At 39.4% G+C, this 24,452-nt stretch overlaps 1 protein-coding gene across 1 annotated transcript in view; it reads right to left on the bottom strand.

Annotated features, from left to right (window-relative positions):
* SEC24D (SEC24 homolog D, COPII coat complex component) overlaps nucleotides 1-24,452 on the bottom strand; it is an 866,900-nt gene that overhangs the window by 152,233 nt on the left and 690,215 nt on the right. Inside the window, exon 16 of the mRNA XM_044061657.1 lies at nucleotides 6,999-7,095. Coding sequence (XP_043917592.1) covers nucleotides 6,999-7,095 — 97 coding nt within the window. The remainder of the gene's footprint in view (nucleotides 1-6,998; nucleotides 7,096-24,452) is intronic.

The following is a 24,452-nucleotide window of genomic DNA, read 5'->3' as shown; positions in this document are numbered from 1 at the left end:
GACTCTTACCTGAGCATCTGAGATGTCAGGGGGGCAGCACTCTGCTGGGATAGATATTTGCCCTTTTGGTGGGGGGGGGGGGGGGTTTGTGCTGAACCTGTCAGCTAAGATGTTGGCAATGTCTGTGGGTTTGGTGCATTTTTTGTCATTTTGGACTAATTCTGAGCATATCTGGGAATTCCCACCCAGGTTCCTAACATAACTAAAGACAGCCTTGTGATTATCCTTAGTGTCCTGTGCAATTTTTCTCTCGAAGCTGGCCTTAGACGATTTTATGAGTGCCCGTAGTTTTTTGCTAACACTGATCAGAGATGCCTTCCCTTTTTGGGATTTTGCTCTATCATGTAGTAGCTTCCTCCTTCTATTGTATAGTTTGTTTATGGCTGGGGTCCACCAGACAGGACGTCTGCCTTTGGAGGATTGGGTCTTGGTTTTATTTGGGATTGCATGATCCATGCATTCCTGAAGGTGTTCATAGAATGCTTTTATAAAGGATTCTGCGGTCTGGGACGTATTTTCCACAGGCCCGGGGGCTTTGAAGGATTCCACCTTGGTTTTGAGGAGTGTGAAATTTGCTTTAGAAAAGTTTTTCACTGTGGTTTTCTGGGCAGGGGGTGGGGTCGGAATGTGAATAACCAGGTGAGATTAGTTTATGGTCTGATCTTACCAGTGAGGGATACACTTCTGGTCTGGAGCATAGAGACCCCATGTTGGTGATGATCAGGTCCAGTATGTTATTGAAGGATGCTGAGAAATTCAATCAAGGTATTAAGCAAGATTTGTTATTTGGACACTACTGTGATGTGTATGAACATTGTTTTATAAGGGTGGATAGGAAATGTGAAGAAACTTGTAAACATAAACAAAATAAATTATTTAGAGATTTAAAACAATATAGAGACAACAAAGCCTACCTTTTTAAGGGTAGGCTTTTTAGAAGTAGAAACACTATGGTTCAAGTTAATGTGGATGACAATAGAGGGCTCGACTATCCCCCCTTAGTGAGAGTAGCCAATGAAGTTCTGGAAGGGGATAACATTCAGAACCCTATTGAGGGCAGTAATGTGAATGGCCCCTGTCCGGAGGTTAGGAATTCCGACCCTTTAGACCCCAAAACGGGCCTGGACCTTATAGCCCCACTGGGGGGGGCAGGGATGTAGATGATGAAGAAGGTACTGACCAGGATTCTTCTACAAGAAGAAAGGGAAAGTATAATAGTTGACGAAGATGGGGTAGCTAACATACAAGGGCTTCAAGATTTTCATCCTAAGTGGGATTGAAATTAAACCAGAGCATTTCCACCTGTTCATAAAAGTTTTAAGTTTGTCCCTACTAGGGGTTTAGATGTTAGTGATGCTATTCTTGAATTAAAACACTTTGTTAGAAAAATTAAATTTTTCCTTATCTTTGAACAACAACATACGTATTCATCTGTGAAATAAACCATTCATTGCTTTCCGGTAATTCCAGACCATTTCCTCTTGTTATTAGTTATCAGTTTTATAGTCTGTGTTCTCCACATTTTGCTTGTATTCTTAGACAATGTTTTTCTGATGCAGAAGACCTATTAAAAAAAACTGAAAGTGATACGCAGGGATTGGCGAACCTGATGGCTGTCATAAAGTATACTCATGGTCAGGCTGCATATACTGAAGGGAATGTTCTTGGGTTAAATAAAAAACACTTCTCATCCTGAGAAGAGAAAGTATGGCCATGCATTCTTTTCTTGTTCATTCCTTTAACCTTTGAAGGTAACAAAAGAGGTCTACATTCAACAATAGTAAACTGCAGACATATGAAGGCTTTCACAGGTGAGTAGATTCTATCCTTATTAAAATGAAATTGTCTACAGACTCTCATTAGCTAATGACATAAAATCAAAAACCATAAAATAAATGGGGAAGCTAAAAGACAGCCTTATGTTTCCTCCAAAAGGCTGCTTTTATGAAGCCATCTATATTCTGTACGTCACTCACCTGCAGTATTATTTTATCTTCGCTGAAGGTGGTAAAAAGATAACAAAAATGCCTATTTTATCACATACCTTTGAGGCAGTGATGCTGGTGGAAAATCTTTGTGTTAAAGATGATTTGCCTGTCTCAGTAGCCTTGAAGATTGTTACTGATCTCCGTACTTTTGAGTATAACCAGTGTAAGTCAAGCACCCAAGTATCACTTTTTGCATACTGGGCATACAAATTCAAGAGAGCACCACAAAAGTAATTTTTTTATAATGTATTTTTGAGAAACCAGAGTCAGTAGAGTTCCTTTAGTACTTTAATGGCTGGCTTCAAGTCTCTGTGTTTTGGAGCCACCAAAGATGATATGTCTGCCTCGGGGGAACCTATAGACTATAGATTAAGACTGGATATTAAGGCCCTGGATTACTTCCTTCTATGAATACTTTTAGCCCTTCTCTAAGTCATTTATTTCACTTAAGCTGAATGGGCAAAGAGAAGGAAAAAAAAAGAATGCAGTGATTTAGTTCCCAAGTACTAAAATACTTTGCCCAAGAATGAATGAATAAACGAATAAATAAATAAATAAATAAACAAACACAAATAATTAATGCATGAATTAAAGCAGTGAAACTATCCTTGGTTTTGGCACAGAGGATGGCCTTGCACTTCAGTCTGAGAAAGTACAACTTTACTGCTGATGTACTCTGTAGAAATAGATAACCTGCAAGTCTGGACTCAAACACAGAACAAGGACAAAATTACAAAACTTTGCCAATCCAAATTAAATGTAGGTTAACAACACTAGTGATGTTCCAGACTTCTGCCTCAGAATTTCAGTATAGCATTTTTTGTCTCCTTGTCAACATTCCTGCTCATAATCTGCAAAATTCCACCCTAAAAACCAAACCTTTCTCCCCTTCCATTCCCCTATACCCTAATTCTTACACTTATCTTTTTTACCCTCCTTCCTACTTACTCTTAAAGCTCGACTCTTTCCACATGTTTGCTCCTCTGTCCTCTTTACCCTTACTTTCTTTTTACCATACCCTTCCCCCTCAATTCTGACTATTCATATATATACCTTCTGAACCTAGTCTTTTCTCTGTAAGTTTGCAATTTCAACAGTCTACCTCTGTCTTACTCTTTCTTATATATTCTAACTGCTTTTCTGTACTCTAGTGCATCAATGTTCCTTAATATAATTTTCCTATAATCTAACCACGACATCCTGTTTAGTATTACTTCACAAAAGTATATTTTGTAAACAGACGTGTTAAAATGTGTTATACCTGTGATGTTTGAAATTTTATACTATTGTATTGATTAAACTTTTTTTTTGTAAGTGGAACTTTTCTCCCCTGGGCCTCCATTCAGTCGGACTTTCCCAGTCAACAAATGTCAAATAAATAAATAATAATCTTAAGGCACCTATAGCCTGATACATGCATACAGGTAAGGAATAGTAACTGCAGTGTTCCTAAGATGACAGACCTACCAAATTCAGTGCACCCTCTTCCTGACATATTTGTCCCAATAGGTTTTAAATACTTTATCTGAGCCTAACACCCTTAATATGAGGTAGCAAGGCCTTACAGATTATATATACACCATTTCACTCCCAACAAATTAAACCTAAACATTGTCTGAAGGGTCACTTTAGAGCTTCTAAGACAGACAATAGTCTATTCAGACTTGGACACTTATTCTTAGTATAGCTAAACAAAGTAATAATCAAAGTCGACAACAGAGGGGAAAGGGAGTGCAGCCAAGTTACAGAAACTTATTTACAATGTGACACTTTTTCCTTTCTTATTTCCGATCATTAAAACATGACTGCAAAATAGTGTATATAAGATTAGAAGTGACAGGAGAATTGTAAGTTTTCTTTCATGTATTATGAAAGGAAAACATGTTTGAAAGCTGTAACCTTATTCTGCAGTATCTGAGTGAAAAAAAGCAATTTCTCCGGAAATGATTGCTTGCTTGCCTGTAACTGCAGTAACAATATGAAACGTAATTAAGAAGCCAAGGGTCATAAAAATACAATTAAAAGACCAGATCTGAGAAAGCAGTCATAGGTTCATAGTTATATACTAGGCTGATAACCACCGGAGCCTTTATAAGCCTAGCAGTGCAACGCAACTCAGTTGTGTCTGCATGTATCATGAGTGTGTATTATGACGGAATATGTTAGACAGGAAGTTTCTGGAGGTTTTGTGTGTGTGTGTGTGTGTGTGTGTGTGTGTGTGTGTGTGTGTGTGTGTGTGTGTGTGTGCGCGTATGTGTGTGTTGTGTTATTCTGGGTATTGCTGTCTGCCTCTATCAGAGACATAGAGGCCAGACCTGGGGTGAATTTCCAATTTCCCAACCACTGGTCAAAGTTACATTTAAACTGGGATAGGGATAGACTCTACTTCACATGGATGGGGAACTTGTTCCAAATCATGGGAATCCTCTGGGACACAGTCATTAATATACAAATATGAAACTACTCCAATGCATCTATGGGAGGTCTGAATGTGGAAAAAAATCCTGTTTGGTTACACCTCTGATTTCTGTGGGGGAAATTTGATTTGTTTATTTATTTTTACTCATCCTTTTTTAACTGGATCCCACTAGGCTATTTGCCTCTTTTCAGGGGAGACTCAAGGTGGTATTTATACTGATAGGGGAAGTTGGCCAGGGCATTGAGGAACTTCCCAAATTCTTTTGGATGGGTGCCATTGGATCTTTTACATCCACCTAAGCTACTGCCAGCTCAAGCAAATGAGGCCTTCATTCAACATCTCATCTGAAGGATGACACACTCAGGAGTGCAGCACCCCCTTATGCTGTACTGCAGTGTCAGCCATTGAGCTACGTGGTGTGGGAATACACAGCCATCTGCACTGAAGGTGAGTTGGATAAGTTATAAAGTTAGAATATATATTTTGAGCTGAGACTGGGTTACGTCAGTCAGTTTATCTGGAAGATACTGAGGTATGCACATATTTAAGTTGACTGTTTTGCAATCTCCCTGTATATTTCAGTAACTTAGCAAAGCTAATGTTTCAGTATTATTTAAGTAAAAGTCAGAAGTGGTTTATTTAATATTTTGTAAATTGGATTTTTCAGTTAAATTTTCTGTCTGTGCAATTGATTGTTTTATAATCTTTGTGTTTATATCCCTACATATTTAATTTGTATCAACACTATCTCTTGACCTTTGTACTGTCTAACTAAAGTTTTACTTATTAATTTTTAAGATATTATACTACTCATTATCTGTGAAAAAGAGCATTATTTAGCACTGTAGGTAACAACACTGCTGACCTCCACTTCTAAATAGGCAAATCACTTAACACAGTACCATTTTATGTTTATTATTAAGGCCTCAGTGGTGCAGCGGTTAGCGTTGTCGCCTCACAGCAAGAGGCTCTCCCATTCTATTTTTGGCTGGAGCGCCTTCTGTGTGGAGTCTGCATGTCCTCCCCGTGCTCGAGTGACGTCTAAAGACATGCAGGTAGGTGCGTGCATGAATGGGTGTGCCTTCTTTGAAGGTTGGGTGTCGGGCTGGCAACTCAGCACCGTAAAAATCCACTGCCAATCATTAGCAGACCGGAGTTCCGCTGTGGCGTTCCCTATCCAGGAAAAGCCGAAAGACTTCATTATTTTGTTTGGCAATTAATCAAAAATGTCATGGTAGTGTTTGGACCTGTAGTCCAATAATCTAAACTCAAGGCAGTACTACCTCACCAGGGCAAAAGTTTCCAAGAAAAATCTTTCCATAAAGAAATAAAACATTTTTAAATAAAAGCACCACCAGATTTAACTGTAATCAAATTCGCAGAATCTTAATTTCTTCAGAATCCTTATGTTTCCTTGAACTCTCAGGCAAGGAAATTATTTTATTTACACTGTCTTTATCTAAAACACAAGCCCTGAAGACTCTGACTGAGACTGTAACAGCACCATTGATGCTTCTGCTCTCGTCATTCTGAGTTATGAGTTATACTACAGGCAATATCTTTCTTTTTATCATTAGGCTTCAAGCCTTATACACAACTAAAATCAAAGATAACAAGCTATTCCAAATGAACAGAAAATCACATGGAAGCTAGATGAAAAAGCAAGCCTGAGTAAGAGAAGGAACAGGTTTTCAAATGAGGGACCATGACAGTGGGCCCCTATTTCTTCCAAAAATGAAGTCCTTCACAAGGAATAGCTTAAAAGCAAAAAAAAGGGATACAATCATACAGAGCAGCTAAATAAACTAAGATGTCCACTAGTATGTGGCACAAAAAATGCTTCTGAAAAAGAAACAATGCATTATCATACTAAATACAAACATTTAAAAAAGCAGCTAGCATGCTTTGAATAAAAAACAGGATATTTAAAGTGAAATTCTGAAAGAAATTATTTACAAGGAGTTCCACCATACAATAAAAACAAAGCTGTAGTGTACTAGTCTTCTTATTAATGATCAAATAAACAGGTAGGTACACAGGGAACCTAAATATGCAAAGACTGGACGTCAGAAAATAAATATCTAAATAGATAACATCAGCAAGCTTCAGGGAGAAGTGCACTGATGCTAAATAATCTGGATTTGCATGAAGAGCTGTTTGCTACATAACTCTGTATTTTGCAGTTTAGTGGCCAAAGACAGTATATGTAGAAAGTCCTTCTTGTCAAATTATATTACATTTTTTATTGTACACAAAAAAAAAAAAAAAAAAAAAAAGAAGAGGAAAGGTCTACCATTGGCTAGGGCATATTTTTTGTAAGTAATGAATCAGCACAGCTAATATACAGCCCACAGCTGACTACTAACAGAAAAAAGCAGAAATTAAGAGAAAAAAAAACTATGCAAACAAATTAATTAATTAAAGATCAGATGCATTCAGTGCCTTAGCACTTTAACAGAAAAAGTGTTCTGAAAACTGAAGTTAATGATGTATGCATAATTGCTTGAAATACCTAAGGACTGATTACATGACCAACACAGAAATTACTTATTTAAAAAAAAAAAAAAATGTTATTAACACTGCAGTCTTACCAGTACTTGTTCGGACCCTCATGATGGAATCAAACCCTATTCGTTTTTGCACATCTCTTCTTAAATCACTGAGGAAGTGTTCTCCATCAGAATGTATCTAATTCAAAATAAAATTAAAGTTGAAGTTCCACTATGCATGTCAAATATACAGTAAGAAAATGATGTTATTTTACTATCATTTATTCATTAACTTATTTATTCACTCTGCAGTTCAAGGACATTGGGGAGCTGGAACGTATCTCAGCACTCAGTGGACAGAAGGTAAAGAAATAATTCTAGACAGGATGCCAATTTATCATAAATTGAAAAACACCCTTAAACGTGGCCCACAAACCTAGTCTAGTGGCAAATAATTCTGGACTGGATGCCAGTTTATCAAAGGATGAAAAAAATGCTGCTACACACGGCACACCAACCTAGAGGTGGATTTGTAGGATCACCAATTCACCTACTACATGCCTTTGGCATAAAACAGGAAACCAGCCCACACAGTGAAAACCACACAGCTACAGAGGGCATGCAGACTCCACAGAAATGGTATCCCAGCTGAAATACAAACTGGACAACCAAGTGCTATGCAGCAAAAACACAAAGCTCTGCACCAGTGTGCTGGCCTCCTATCAGTTAAAAGATTACTACAGAATCATACCTATTCATTGTTCATCAAATATAATATTAAACGCGTATATTTATACTGTCCCAAATCTGGTTATCATATTGTTTTTTTATTTCCAATACAAGGGACTGAAACATTCAAATCTGTTCTCTACAACTGGGGCTGCACTGGCTTTACCTCTTATAACCTCAGTTTTTCATCTGTTCCACAGTGTGCATCTTTTTACATGTCACAGGCAGTTCGATTTCATCTTCATGATTTCTAGCTTCCTCTGCCTTCACTGCCCAGCCACTATTTTGTATTCCTTGCATGTTAACTTCCTTAACATTCTTCAACAACACACAGTCCCAGACATATTGCACCAGTTTGCTGCAACATCTCTAATTCTAGTTTTGACTTCATCATTCAAACTTCCATTCTTTTCTGCTACAATGCAAGATACCTGAAGCTGTTAACATGCTGCACTATTTACCTTTTATCTCAATTTTAAGCTTCTTCTGACTTTCCTCATTTGCTGCCATGACCACTGTCCTGTCTAAATTCTGTTTCATCCCATGTGCCTTCAGATTTGCATTCTAGTCCCTTATAATTTGCTAAAATTCCTGTTTACAGTCTGCATGTAGTGCCATGCCATATACATACTGCAGCTTTTTTGAACTGTCTCCTCTGACTAGTTTGCTGATGTAGTCCATCACCAGTATGAAAAGGAGTGGACTCAGAGCTGAACACTAGTACACATTCACTATGAATGGAAACCTATCTAATTGTACATTGCCTGCAGTAATTCCACAGATGTTACTGGAACTTTAAATTATAGGTTCATAGTTTCATATGTAGGTATTAGGCTATCAGCCCTGGGGCCTATATAAGTCTAGGCAAAAAGGTTCTCTGGCTTTTGCCACCCAAGAAAATTATTTTCCTGTGCCCCTGTCAAGCACTGCCGCAGAAGTGATCCCCAGGGTGAATTTTCTATTTCCCATCCAATTGTCAAGATTTTTCTTAAAGAGGACTAATGAGGATCTTTGCTTGACATGAATCGGTAGTTTGTTCCAGAGTACTGGAAGTCTCTGGGACAGGAATCTATCCCTCCAGCATGTTCTGTTTATTGTGGTTACAAGGTTTAGGTCCTTGGAGCATGTGATTCGGAGAGATTGGGATTTCTTTAAGTGTAGCAAGTCCAACAGCTCTGCGTTTGACATAGCTTTGTATCTTAAGCAGAGATCGCCTCTGAGTAGGTGATATGCAATGGAATAGAGCTGGAGTTTTTTGAGACGTTCTGCGAATGGCATCTGTTTGAGGCCAGTAATCATCTTAGTGAGGTATTTCTGTGGCCTTTCCAATTGTTGTAAGTGTCTTGTGAGATACATGCCAAACGGGGCATTGTACTCTATAATGGGTCTGATGACAGAAGAGTAGAGAGGAACAATGACCTCCTTTTTTCTAGAGGAGAACCCTTTTGTGATGAGGTGTACCACGTAGAATGATTTCCTGACTTCTGTGGCAATGTGGTTATCAAAGGAGAGACTACTGTCCACCTGTGTCCAGAGGTCTCTTATCACACTTTCAGTGTTTAGTGAGCTACCGCCTATGTGGTAGTTCATGAGTACCAAGTTTTTCCCAAAGGGGATGACAGTGCACTTCTTGGCATTGAGCTTTAGGCCATGACTTTGACACCAAGCATCTGTCTCTGTGAGGCCCTTTTATAGAATGTCTACATCATTAGGTGATTCTATCATGGCTCCCAGTTTGCAGTCATCTGCGAACTTTTGTGAGCCAAAGACCTTCTGTGTTGGCCTGCACTTCAGAGAAGTGGATGCTGAACAGGAGAGGACCCAGGACTGAACCCTGTGGTACTCCACTTGTCACTGGTCTGGAGTCGGACTTGGAGTCGGCTACTTTTACTGTGTGGGTTCTGTCAGTGAGCCAGTTGGCCACCCATCTTGTGACATACGGATTTATGCCCAGTTTAGTGGGTTTATCTATAATTCCAAAGTTGGGGATGGTATCGAAAGCCTTGGCAAGGTCAAGATAGGTTGTGTGCACTACCTTGCCCTCATCTACGGCTCTAGTGACTGCTTCATTGAAGTCAATCAGATATAGTAGACATGAGCTACCTTTTACAAACCCAAACTGAGTGGGTCCAGGGTTTGAAGGTTACCTATGTCTTTGTTTAGGAGTACAAAATGATACGTTCCATGGCCTTGCAGACCAGGCTCGTCAGGCTAATGGGACTATCCAGATCAGCTTTCATAGGATTTTGTCATATGCTTTTCCCATGTCTAGGAATGCACACTTGGACTCGTTCCCTCATCTCCAGCCTCTCCTCCACTATGTCTCACTGAAAACATTGGGTTGGTTGTACAGAATTTTGATCTGAATCTGAACTGCTCATCACCCATCTTACTTTCTGCTACTCTGCATATCTGTAGATATACATCAATGTATTTTTCATTTACTTTGTGCCAATTTTATTATTAAAATGCATCTGTATTTCTGTAGTGCATAGTTCTTCAATACCCAGCAGTTGTTTAATTCAGTGTTTGTTTAGTTTAGTCCATATATCCATATGTGCAGCTGATGAGCCTGGTTGATGAATGTGACTGAAAAGCTAGAGATTTTCTATTGGGAAATAATAAACACAACATATCTCCTTCACAGCTCCTTCAGTGAGGTGTCTGGGAATTCTTAGGTGTATAACCCACTCAAAGAAGGCAGGAGAATAAACATGATCCCAAAGTGTGAATATGAAACCAAAAGAGCTCTTTACAGGCCCTGTCTGGGATGTGAATGATGGGGAAAGCTAAAACACTGCAATGACCAACCTGATGATAGCCAAGCCATACACTGCCACATCTTAACCTATGAACATTTCCATAGCATTGAAATAATGATGGAGAAATAATGAACTTTGGGAGGCTGGAATGGGTTCTTATGCCTGATTCAAAACAAAGGATTGACTATTGGTCAACACTACAGAAACAACAGGTATACAAAATGTTTAAAAACAACAGAAATACTTAAGGATCTTTTAACCATGGTCTGCACAGTATTATCCCCATATAAGGTACCCAAACCGGTAGGCCATACATATAAATTAAAGTCAGTGGTCAAGCAATAGAGGATAAGAACTGGAGAGTTTGCAGACAGATCCAAAAAAGCACCCACTTCTTTCTTAAAAGATGAGGATATTTAATAATCTGCACACACACAAATGGTATTAGGCGTTGTACTAAGAATGACTTTTTCAGCTCCATTACAACAGGGAAGGGTAAATGGCCTGAGAAAAGGAGAAAGGTGATGAAACTGTGACTACCTGTCTCTCCAGGAAGGGAGGGGAGGGCTGTGAGTAGGGTCTCAGCATAAGGATTCCATCAAATTTTCTTCACTGAAGAATGAAGACCTACTAGAAGGTTGCCTACTTACAACACAGCCATGGCTAGGGCTACCGAGGAATTATGTCAACTTATGTAAGCAGTGAGGCTGGGTGTAAGAGTTGTAGCAAAAAATCTGATGTTGGCTCCCTGGAAGACAGATGCAATACTTCTAGTGGGTCTTGCCTGCAGGAAACAAATGGGAATGATCTTTGTGGCAGCTCAGCAGGTAATGGGCATACACCTCTAGCACAACAACAATAACAAAGGAAAATAATGCTCATAAGGATGGACTACACAATATACTTCTGCTATATCTTAGGGGAACAAATTACATGAGAAGGCACAAGTTTTGGCAGCTGCATAAAATATACAGAGAAATAATGAAGCCTTTATAGCAATCCATGCAGCAGTTGTACAGGTGAACCACATGATAGCTGGCAGTGCATAACTACATTTTCAATTAAAAAATAATGTTCGTCAAGATATGCTTGCAAGGATACATCAAATGGGCAAAGAAGGTACAGGACAGCCAAAGAGGTAGCATGGACAACAACATTCTGACAAGGGGAATGGTCATTACTACCAGAGTGGACAGTGGCAAGAAATGTGTAGCTGAAGGACAATGTCATAAATAAAGTATGAACAAGTTGTTCCATCATAAGGCACACATGATGGTTTATATGGCCAACAGTGACAGCAAGAACTGTTTCATAAATGCAGTGATAAAATGCAGTCCATCTTGATTACCAAAGATACATGGCACAAGCCAGCAGTCTGTGCAGTAACCAAGATGCTGTTAGGATACATGCTGTTAGTACATCACTTGTTCAGTGTATTGCTGTTGTTTCATGTGACAGACATAGCTACACAGACACATCTTAGTATGTACTGTGAATCATGCAGTCAAGAGCTCCAAACAGCTGTACTTTATTGCCTGCTTTAGCACAATAGACATAAGGCAATACCTGCTAATCATGCAGCGTTTGAGGGGTGAATGCAATGAGTAATGGAACATTTTCATAACTCTACTTGTTTGACTTGTTACTCAAAAGATTTGCAGCATCATGCTCTGAGGTGATACAGTGGGACAGCAAAGGTGCAGTGTTAACATAGCAGGATGCTCCTTCAGTCATCTGATACAGCAAGATTGCAATATTGTTTTAAGGATACATTCAATTCTGAGTCTCGGTTTTCAAAACACTGGCATTCTAATTCCATTTTTTAAACTGTGATCTTAAACTCTTTCTTGTAGTGGGGTAGAGCTAAAAACAAAATGTAGGGACAACAGGGGGACATGGGGGTGAATCAGGGGGGACATGGGGGTGAATCAATTCCCCCATCCACATGGAGTGTGTGGAGTGGTAAAACCTTCCACAGAAATTTGTTGTTGTTACTACTTTCAAAGCTACTTGTCTGTTGTATCTTGGTTTTGCATAATGTAGAATTCCAAGATTCAGATACTAGCACCATCTGTTGCCATGGCCAGAAATGTAGCTAGTTAAATTAGCTCCCTGGGCCAGTACTATGAACAAGCATGCCAACCCCTTCCTTCTACCTGTTCACCCCCCCCCCCCCGGCCCCAGCCATTCAGGTCTTGTTTCTGTGGCCTTTAACATATTTTACTTACAAAAAGCATTACTTCTTTTAAACTGCTACAAAGTGCTACAGTTTACACCTGCCTACACAGAGCAATTCAGCACTCATGTTTTAGTTTAAAAAAAAATGTTTTTTAAACTGTAGCAAACAGTTGCTACAGGTTGGGTCTATATTATATTATCAAAGAGGCATTAGAGTGAATGCCTCTTCAATGACATGAAAAGAACGAACAGCGAATTACACGAATGGTCGAATCAGTGATCCGGACAGAAACGAACTATTACTAAAAATAAGCCCCCCCCCACCAATGCAGGGGGCTTTGGCCCCCCATTCCCTTAACTAAATATACCAACTCAGAGATTGCATTATGGCGGGGAAAGGAGGCAAATTTACACTGATGGCCAAGCAATTTTTTTTTCCTAGGAAAAAATAGCTGATTCGGCAGTTCGCATAATTCGCAGTTAGCTCTTTTTGTGATGAAGAGGCATTCGCTGTAATGCCTCTTCGATAATCTGATATAGACCCCTACAGGTTATATATCCTGCTTGCATGGAGTGCTACTGTACTCATATTTTTTTAAACTTCCTTCTGTTTAAACTGTTGCAACTGCTTGCTATAAAAGTAGCAAACAGTTGCTACAGTTTATACCTACCCAGCTGCATGGAGTGCTACAGCACTCAGGTTTTAGTTTAAAAAAGACTTCTTTTTATTGTTAAGTTGTAGCAAACTTCTTTGCTATAATGTAGCAAGCAGTTACTACAGTTTAGACCATATACAGAGCTCTACAGTGCTCAGGTTTGAACGCAAATGCAATACCAGCTTTTAAAAGCCATAGTGCATTAAAAGAGATCAGGATTGGCTGATCGAGCCCCCCCCCCCAACACTTTGCACCAGGGGAAGTTGCCCTCTCACCCTACCCTAGCTACACTATTGACCCTGGCTCCACACCAGGCACTTGGGGCTTCATATACTATAACTAACTTTGTACTGCCTATGCCTCATCTACTTTAAAAATTCATATAATTTCCCAAAACACACCCACACCAACCCTCTCATTAATGTAAAATCACATCTGTTATATAAAAAACAAATTACCTTAGTCATCCCCAACTACCACATTAGATGTACATTACAAACACTTGTTAAATAGACAGTTATCATATACTGTTGAATGTATATAAAACATACAGTCTACTGAAACAATTTTGTTTCCCGTAGACATCCACTCATCACTTTTCATGCTTCCATCAATCACTAATCGACTCTCTACATTTCACATCATCTTTAGTGTTTTTGACCTTTCAACATGTTCTTGCTGAAAATTACAGGCATGCTACTCACAATCTACCACATAAGCCTACCTGACTCAATTTTCATGTGCATACACCTGCCTCACATCTGTCACATGCACTCAGAACAGCAACTATATACATCTCCTGAGCTATTTTCCATCTCCACAATGTACATCTTAACGGGTAAATCCAAGCCTTCTCACCACTGCATAGCCTAGTTACTCTCTAAACTTCAAAGATCTGGAGACATTCATCTAAACCCTGGCTCTACTGCCTCTCTTGCATCTTGCACCAACAACACAAGCTCTACTAAATATACCATGATACCTTAATCACCAAAAAATTCTGCCTCAAAACTCTCACTTAATATTCAAAGTGACTGCAATAAAATAATGGAATTCTATTCCAGGATGGCACAACATGCTCCAGACATTCTTGTCCTCACTGAAATTTGGCTAAAAAAACATATTAAAGACAATTAAATTAATACATAGGGCTATAACACACATTGAACAGACTACATAGTCAAAACAGGGGGAGAGGTGGCTATCATATACCTGGACTCTTTACACATTTAGCAACCTATTACTTCATACCCTTATGATATTCCCAAATTTAATAATATCAAAATACTGATTACTGCACTTCATCTAAGCTATATGAAATCTGCATAGGTATATATATATATATATATATATATATATATATATATATATATATATGTCTACTTTAAAACACAGACACGCAAAACACAGACGACGAGAACAACGAGACCGGAAGATCGAAAACTGAGATGATCGACAGTTTAAAAGCACGAAACTTCACATGCCCGACAAACCACAATCCCGACAATCAACAAAACAAAACAAATACATTTTCCGAAAAACACACACACAACACAAGCACAACAAAAAACTTACAAACCTACACTAAACCTTACATACACAACCATCTATGCACTAACCTTAACCCAATCCCTAACCCTAAGGTCCGTCACTATCGCACACTCACCTAACCCGCGCCCTAACCCCAACTCACTTAACCCGCCCCTAACCCTAAAGTCTGTCACTACCGCACACTTACCAGCACCCTAACCCTAACTCACTTAACCCGCCCCTAACCCTAAAGTCTGTTACTATCGCACACTTACCTTAACATGTTGGTGTTCTCAGTGTCAGGCTTTTAAACTGTCGGTCATCTCAGTTGTCGATCTTCTGGTCTTGGTGTTCTCTTCGTCGGTGTTTTGCGTGTCAGTGTTTTCAAGTAGACCCATATATATATATATATATATCTATATATATATATATATATATATATATATATATGGATCTACTTCATATGATCGAAAGCTCATATGATCGACAACCATTTGACTGACACCAAAACACCTAAAGCTCATATGAACAAAACTCATGACATCGACACATAAAATCCAAAGCATTATGCCCTTTCCCCACTGTAGCATGACCTTGGATTAGGAATAAATAGATAGGGGAGTGGGGGGCACAGCCCCCCACACGTCATAAATTTTAAACATACACATGGATACTTATAACAGACATGACTATATTTATCTAAATAATGTGGGGGGCTATGTCCCCCACTAACTATTTATTCCTACTCCAGGGTTGCGGTACAGTGGGGGAAGGGCATAACGCTTTGCATTTCATGTGTCGATGTTATTAGTGTCGATCATATGAGCTTTAGGTGTTTTGGTGTCAGTCAAATGGTTGTCGATCATATGAGCAGTCGACCATATGAAGTAGACCCATATATATATATATATATATATATATATATATATATATATATATATATATATACACACACACACATATATATATATATATATATATATATATATATATATATATATATATATATATATATATATATATATATGTATGTGTGTGTATATATATATATATATATATATATATATATATATATATACGTGTGTGTGTGTATATATATATATATATATATATATATATCTATATCTATATATACACACACACACACACACACACCCACACACATATATATATATACATACACATACATACACACACACACATACATACGTATATACAGATATATATATATATATATATATATATATATATATATATATACACATACGTATATATAGATATAGATATATATATATATATATATACATACATACATACACACACACATATATATATATATATATATATATATATATATATATATGGTATATTCTTTCCAAAAGCAACCCCACCATACTGGAAGACATCCTTTTCTGAGTATCAGTAAATATCAAACTAGAATTCATCATACTTAGCAATGTCAACTTATGTGACCATTAACACTTCAAGCAGCACTCATTCAGCAAACCTGACAACACTAACTGATAACATCAGTGACCACCACTTAACTTATGCTATGGAAATTACAATAGCAGCCCATCTGTTCCCCAATATAATACAGTCAGTAACCTAACAAATTTCACCATTGACACTTTCATAGGTGCACCGAAACAAATGAATTACCATCCTTTAAAACACTGCACACTACATGAGGTAACAAGAACCTTTAGCACAATTTTCTTAGACATTCTAAATGCCCAAGCTAGCCTAAGAAGGACACACAGCAAAACAAGAACCTCATCTTGGTTAACACAAAGCAGCTAATGAAGAAAAGAGGTACAGCCTGGAATCAGTGGCTCCAAATCCAGATACTTCAGGCCTTTGAATACTGCAGAACTCCACAAAATCAAGTCAAAACTATGCTATAATATTAAAAAAAACTTCTTATTCCCTACAAGATGACCATAAAACAAACTGAAAGACATTCTGGGCATCAGCTGACCATCTCCTGAACCCTAGCAAACCACCTCAACCTAACCCTATGTGCAATAACTCAGAATATAATATAGCCTTAACACCCACTTCATCAGTGCAACTGCTTCCCTCCTTTAAAACAACCTCGGTAACTCCCTTACTCAATTCTACTCCAATTCCATTGTCTCTACTGCTTTCTAACTGCAACATGTCTCAACTGAGACCGTCAAAAAACTATTCCTTAAGCTTAAATCAACCACTTTAGCAGCCGACAATCTTCAGCTAAACTCATTAAAGTAGCAGCAGACACCTTTGCAGTCCCAGTCTCCATACTCATCACTAGATTCACGACAGAATCTCAAGTTCCCAAAATCTAGAAGGAAAGTTACATTTTAACTCTTTATAAAGGTGTCAAATCTGATGATCTTAGTAATGTGTCAGGCCAACTGCCATACTACCTGCACTTAGAGATATTGGAAGGATGTGCTCAGTTACAATTACTACAGTAAAGTTTAGACCAGAACCATCTCCCTAGCTCCCAGAATGGTCTTTCCCCTAACCACGGCATAAATGCCTTTGTATCTTTCCTAAATACTATCACCCTACACTGTAATAACAATATTTTGGTTTCTGCCACCTTTCTTGATCTCTCAAAGACATCTGACATGGTGATATATTCTAAGTTACTCCATAAGCTCACCATTCTCAGCCTTTCTAGTAATGCTATCACAGGGTTTTACAGCTAACCCAGTAACAGTACAAAATGTGTCAAGTGGCAAACTGCATGCTCATCCTTCCTTCCTGTTAACAGAGGTATCCCTTAAGGCTCTAAACTGGGCCCATTGCTGTTTAATATGTTTGTCAGTTATCTACATACTGCTTCTACTCCCTCCTCACGTATTCAGTTGTTGATGACACAACCCTTGTTTGCTGTTCCCCATCCATTAATAAATTGCAAGCCAAAACTCACGAATTGTACTACACAATCAAAATCATGAACTAATACTCAATGCTAAAAATAAGTCATGCTTTTCCTACCAAGATCCAGTACTGTCAAATATATTGATTTTTTTCCATTACCTATTCTAACATTATCCTGGATACTGTTCCAAATACCAAACTCCTTAGGGTTCCCCTTGACAATAAATTAAAATATCACCTCATTTTTCCAGTGTCCTAAAAACTCATTAAAAACTAGAAACTTACACAGAGTAAAAATTATCTGTCAGGACAAGCCCATAACACTACAGCCAGAGCTTATCTCCTAACCAGTTTACTCTGTGCTGCTCCAATGTACACTAAACTTCACACAACTCAACAGCACAGACTAGAGCACTGCTACAGTAAAATAGCAAAATTTGCCTTCAATCTCCCTTGCAAAACTCACCGCTGTACTGCTCTACAAAAAAATAACTGGGTGGAATTTCCCAGCTATCTTCAATGCACTCAACTGAAGCTATTCTGTTCTGCACTGATTTAACTGATAAAGTGGTAGTGTCCTACAAGACAAATATATTGCATACCTGGACAAAGCCTCAAATGTACATGGTAAAGCCTTGTACTCATGCCATGTGGCTAAATGCTGGAATCAGCTGCCTTCTTCCCTCAGACAACTTCAAACTAAAAATAGTTTCCAACATAATCTCCAGATTCATCTCCTTATCCCTAAAGTCTACCACTGCTCTTCTTCTTCTCCTGGTTAATCAGTTGTTCCGTCTACTATTTCCTTCTCTCACACCACAGAATTTCCCCTCAGTAACTCTGGAATTATACTATTTTCTTAACAACTGATGTGAATTCTTAACCTCTTCTTTTCCTGTAACCTTGATCAGGTAGATTCAAAATGCAGTCCCCCCTTCAACCACTTTTATACTGAATTATCTAGATTTTTACACATTTCACTATGGATCTCCATCAACATTTAGCTTTGATCTCCTTCGTTTCTTGAACTTCTGTTCCCAGTCTTCTACAAATGGCTTACCATGACAACTTCCCTACTACAATTACGTTTTGTCTATTTTTCTTCCTCTGACAACTGCTACTTATCACATACACTCAGGCACCTAGTCTATGTTAAATCTATATTTCCAATATTGTTTGCGTTCACAAAAGCTCTGCTATAATATGTTTGTATATTTTTTCTCAATAAACATTTTTTTTGGAGCTTTTTTCCCCTGGACCACCACAGAAAGGGGTCTTGAATGACCCAGCCAGACCACTACAGTAAGTAAATAAGTAAGTAAGTAAGTAAGTAAATAAGTAAATAAATAAATACAAATAATTGTTTACCTTTCTCATTTAAAAGTGAAGTGCAGTGCCACGTAAGACATGGTCCACATCCCCTCAATTGTCTACAACTACAAGTTTGTACGTTAGCCCTAACCAGAGGTACCTTCATCAAATAAACAAGCTGACAGAAAAGAACAAAATGGGCTTGGTCAGAATAATCTGGGCAATTCTCAAGCACTACTCAAGCCATTTGATCAGCAAAGAAATCAATGGCAGCTCCTCGTCCATTGTGTCCTCTGTCTGGTCCAACAGATGTCCCAGATAATTCAACACCTTCTTAAGAAACATGGCAGCTTGCAACCACCACTAAAGTCTCTTGAATAAGGAAGGAACCAGTCTCAGCTTCTGAGCTATTTTGTTTGGAGGTCCAACAGATTAGGTTCATAGGTTCATAGGTTCATACTAGGCTATCTGCCCGAGGGCATTTATAAGCCTAGCCCATTGTTTTGTGGCTTACGCCACCCCTTTAGTATGGGGAACTATACCCATTATTTTGCTGTGCCTCTGTCGAGCAGTGACACTGAGGTAATTCCTGGGGTATATCTGCGATCTCCCATCCATTGGTCAAGATTTCTCTTGAACAAGGCCATCGAGGTGCTCTGCCTCACATGTACCGGGATTTTGTTCCACAGCATAGGGAGTCTTTGGGTGATGAATCTATCCCTCCAGCACGTCCTATTAATAGCCGTGTCGAGGTTTAAGTCTCCCGCCCTTGTGGCTCTGATGGATCTAGATTTTTTGAGGTGAAGCATATTCATCAAATCTGGGTTTGACATGGCCTTGTATGTTAGGCAAAGGTCACCTCTGAGCAGCGGTGCGACTGAATAGAGCTGGAGTTCTTTCAGTCGGGCAGCATAGGACAGATTTTGAGACCCTTTATCCTTTTGGTGAGGAACTTTTGTGGCCTCTCCAGCTGCTGCAAGTGTCGGGTCAGATACATTCCGAATGGGGCATTGTACTCAATCATTGGTCTGATGAGTGATGAGTAAAGGGAGACTATGACCTCCCTTGATCTAGATGAGAATCCCTTCATGATAAGGTGGGCAATGTAGAAGGACTTCCTAACTACTTTAGCTACATGGGTGTCGAATGACAGACTACTATCAACCTGGGTACCCAGGTCCCTGATAACTTCTTCTGTGCTCAGTGGATTGCCACCTATTTGGTAGCTAGGGGTAACCTTGTTTTTCCCGAAGGGTATGACTATGCATTTTTGGCATTTAACTTTAGGCCGTGGCTCTGGCACCAGTTATCCGTTTCTGTGAGACCCTTCTGAAGGATATCTGTGTCAGATGTGTTTTCTACTATGGCGCCCAGTTTGTAGTCATCTGCAAACTTTGTCAGCCATAACCCTCCTGTGTTTGCTTGTACTTGAAAAGTAGATGCCAAACAAGAGTGGGCCCAGGACTGAGCCCTGTGGGACACCACTTGTGACAGGCTTTGAGTCTGACATGGCGCCAGCAACTCTGACCCTGTGGGTTCTGTCACTCAGCCAGTTTGCAACCCATCTTGTGATGTATGGGTTAACATTTAAGCTGATGAGTTTTTCAATGATACCCGAGTGGGGTATTGTATCGAAGGCCTTAGCCAGATCGAGGTAGGCTGTATGGACTGCCTTTCCTCATCAATGGCTTTGGTGACTGTTTCAAAAGTCAACCAAGTTTAAAAGGCATGATCTGCCTTTGACAAAGCCAAACTGGGTTGGATCCAAAGTCTGCAAATTCCCTATGTCTTTATTTATGAGGTCCATTATGATCCTCTCCATGGCTTTGCAGATAAGGCTTGTCAAGCTAATGGGCGGTAATTTCCAGGGTCTGTGGAGGCACCGCCTTTGTGAAGTGGGACCACAGTTGCAGTGCGCCACTCCTGGGTACGTATCCAGAGGTAAGACTTTGATTAAACAGCTGTCCTAGCTGTGGGTTTAATTCCTCATTGAGTTCGTGGAGCACACAGCCGGGGACACCATCGGGTCCCATGGATGCTGTGTTTTTTGCTTTGGAGAGAGCAGTTCTCACTTGGGCGCTGGAGATGTTTGGGGGCCTGCACTCATTTGGTATAGATATCTCTCCTTTTGGTCGGGTGGGGGGGGGGGGAGTTTGCACTGAACCTGTCAGCCAGTATGTTGGCAATGTCTGTAGGATCAGTAATCTTCACATCATTTTGAACTAGTTCTGAGCATATCTGGGAGTTTCCTCCTAGGTTTCTAACATAGCTAAAGAAGGCCTTATGATTGTCTTTTGAGTCTTTAGCTATTTTCTCTCGAAATTTGCTTTGGATGATTTTATGAGAGCTCTTAGTTTTTACTTATAGTGATCAAGGGTGTCTTACCTTTTAAGGATTTTGCTCTATCTTGTAGTAGCTTCCTCCTTTTGTTGTAGAGTTTGTTTATGGCTGGGGTCCACCAGACTGGACGCTTGCCTTTGGTACAAAGAGTCTTTGTTTTGCTTGGGATTGCCTTATCCATGCAGTCCTGCAGGTGCTGGTAGAAGGCGTTTGTAAGTGATTCAGCGGCTTGAGTATTGTTTTCCGCCGGCTCGGGGGCCTGAAAGGAGACCACACTAGTCTTTAGAAGTGTGAAGTCGGCTTTTGAGAAGTTCTTTACTGTGGTCTTTTTTATTTCAGGTGGGGGTGGGATGAGGACCTCCAGCGAGATTAGTTTGTGATCTGATCTCACCAGTGAGGGGTATACTTCCGGTGTTGAACATTGTGCTCCCATGTTCGTGATGATGAGATCAAGTATGTTATCTCCTCTTGTGGGGATGGTGACTAGTAAATAATACCTAAAAGAACTATTTTCTAGCACAGAAACATCAAAGGAAATGAACAAAGTTTCAACTGAAGTTTCTATCATTCCTTCCATATTAAAATTTAAATATCAATTAATAACTGATTTCTTGTGGGGGTTAAGATGAAGAACACATCTGAAAAACAATTTCACTTTACCCTAGGAAGTTAAGTTGAGTTCCAATGAAAGACAAGCTGATAAGGCTGAACAATTTTAATGGAAGAATAAACATATGAAACCTGTTAGCTCTCACACACCACTGAGGTTTTTTGATCAAGGAATGAACCAGTTTCAGCCTCTGAGACATCATGTTGTTTGTCTGGTTCAAGAGTTGTCTCAGATAATTATGAAACTTCTCCATATGAAGCTTGGCATTCCGCACAGTCAGAATGCTGGCTGATATGTCCGAGAACAACAAGGATATCCTTGCTAACAATCTGGGCAGATATGCAACCCAAAGAAATAAGGATACAATGATCTGTATGTATCTCTTCCAGTTTCAAAAACACATCCTTCAGCTGTACATTCAATGCTGCTACACACGCACACACACACACACACACACACACACACACACACACACACACACACACACACACACACACACACACACACACACACACACACACGCACACACGCACACACACACACACACACACGCACACACACACACGCACACGCACGCACACGCACGCACACACACGCACGCACATGCACGCACGCACACACACGCGCACACACACACATGCAATAAGAGGGAAAATCTATAACCTCGAGAATCTGGGAATTATAACTACCTTTCAGGTATCAAACAACTGAGTCTCAGCTATGTCTGATGAGGCAGTCACCCAGGCAGACAGAAATATGGATATTCTCAATTCTGTCTACTGAAGCCTCACTTAGACACAAATCTGGGAGCTACCAACTGGCTAAACGGATATGCTACAAATTCATCTATGGGAAGAATACTGAGACACTTTGTTGTAGAAGGCAATTTACTTCATCTCACAGAGAATTAACAGACCCTGAAGAAAGTTTGTTTAGTTTTATCCTTTTTAAAACATGATGGACAGAAGATGTGCTTGGACCATGAATGCCACCAGCAGATATTGAAAGACTTCTAACCTTAACAGCAGTATTCTGTGAAAACCACTAACACTGAAGCCATGCGCTCCTGTTCAACTGGAATTTTATGGTTTGTTTTGAATCTCAATACACTGACGAACCATGATGTTCATACTGTAAACCTCTCCCACTGCTGTGTGACCACGGAGGGTGTTACATTAAGTAAGAAGTGGAGGGGGTATGCACCCTTTTGTGTGTGTGTGTGTGTGTGTGTGTGTGTGTGTGTGTGTGTGTGCGTGTGTGTGCGTGCGAGCACATGCGTATATGTGTCCATGTGCCTGCGTGTATGGTTGCCTACTCTTTACCCAGAGGTACTAAATTATTTTTCAGAACATTAAAGTTCAACAAAATGGTCTGTTGATGTATCAGGAGTTAAGATAATGTACCACATCTCTCTTCATCATTATGCTGTTAGTAGATTTAAAAGCAAAACGTGCATCTTAATAAACAACTTTTTAGAATATAAAGACTTATAAGACTGAGAAACTTTATACAATCTATCTGCTTTCTTAGGGGCAGCAGGCTAGCTCTTAGGCAAGTAACAGAATGTAAAACATGAATCCTCCAAAGTTGAAAGAGCAGAGGGACCTAGAATAGGTTCAAGAAATATAAGTTTAAGAGACAGTGGAATATTATTATGTTCACACTGAAACAACTGATTTATTCAGGATACTGTTTCAAAAAAGGAAATCCTTCCAAGAGACTGTCAGAAGCCACACTTTATTCAGAATCTGAAACCAGAGGAGAAAAATCATAAATTGTCCCTTCACAACCATTTGGTGGTGAAAGTTTTTGAAGTGCCTCAAAAAAAAATGAAGAATACCTTTTTCTTTTACCAGGAAAAAAAAACAGAACTGGATGGGTCAAGAGCCTGAACTAACCCCTCAGCTAAGTCTAATAAATCATTCATTTCCAGGGTAACAGACAGAGAAAAATTTATTTTTAACGTTTGATTCTTTTTGATATGAGGTTCTGAAGAAGCAGACCTACTTATGACTGGTGAAATTGCCTTAAGGACAGGCAGTGTAGCCTGGTTAGGCAGACAGGTATTCCCTGCTCCTTCTTCAAAACTGACAACAGTGCATATCCCTTGACTGCCAAGGGCACCTCAACAACTGCATAGGACATGTCTAACCCATAGTCCATGGTATACTAAAGGGAGTCAAGGAAAAAGCTGAATGGCCTGAGGAACTAGAAATGACAACTGTACAGTCTCTCATCTGTAGCTGAGGCACTTTAATGCCCTGCTGAAGTGGCAAAGGCTACTTGTTATTTTATTTATTTATTTTTTTTTTTGTGGCTGGAAGAAGGAATACCAAGGAACTGGTATTCCTTGTTCTATGGTAAGGCCAAAAAAAATGCTGGAAGCATGTTGGCTCAGTGGTTAAAATACCTACCTTATAACCCTAAGGACCCAGGTTCAAGCCTGACCTCTTATCATTGTTTGCATTGGATTTGCCTACTCTCCCCAAGTCTGTATAGGTTTTGCTTTAGCCATCTCCTAACTTATATACCCCTACAATTAGATGCCCATGTTACATGGGGAGTC

This window comes from Protopterus annectens, chromosome 2.part0 (genome assembly GCF_019279795.1).
Source record: "Protopterus annectens isolate FY-2018-M chromosome 2.part0, PAN1.0, whole genome shotgun sequence".
Lineage (NCBI taxonomy): Eukaryota > Metazoa > Chordata > Ceratodontiformes > Protopteridae > Protopterus > Protopterus annectens.
The sequence above is the reverse complement of the archived record's forward strand: the minus strand, read 5'-3'. Positions and strand labels throughout refer to the sequence as shown.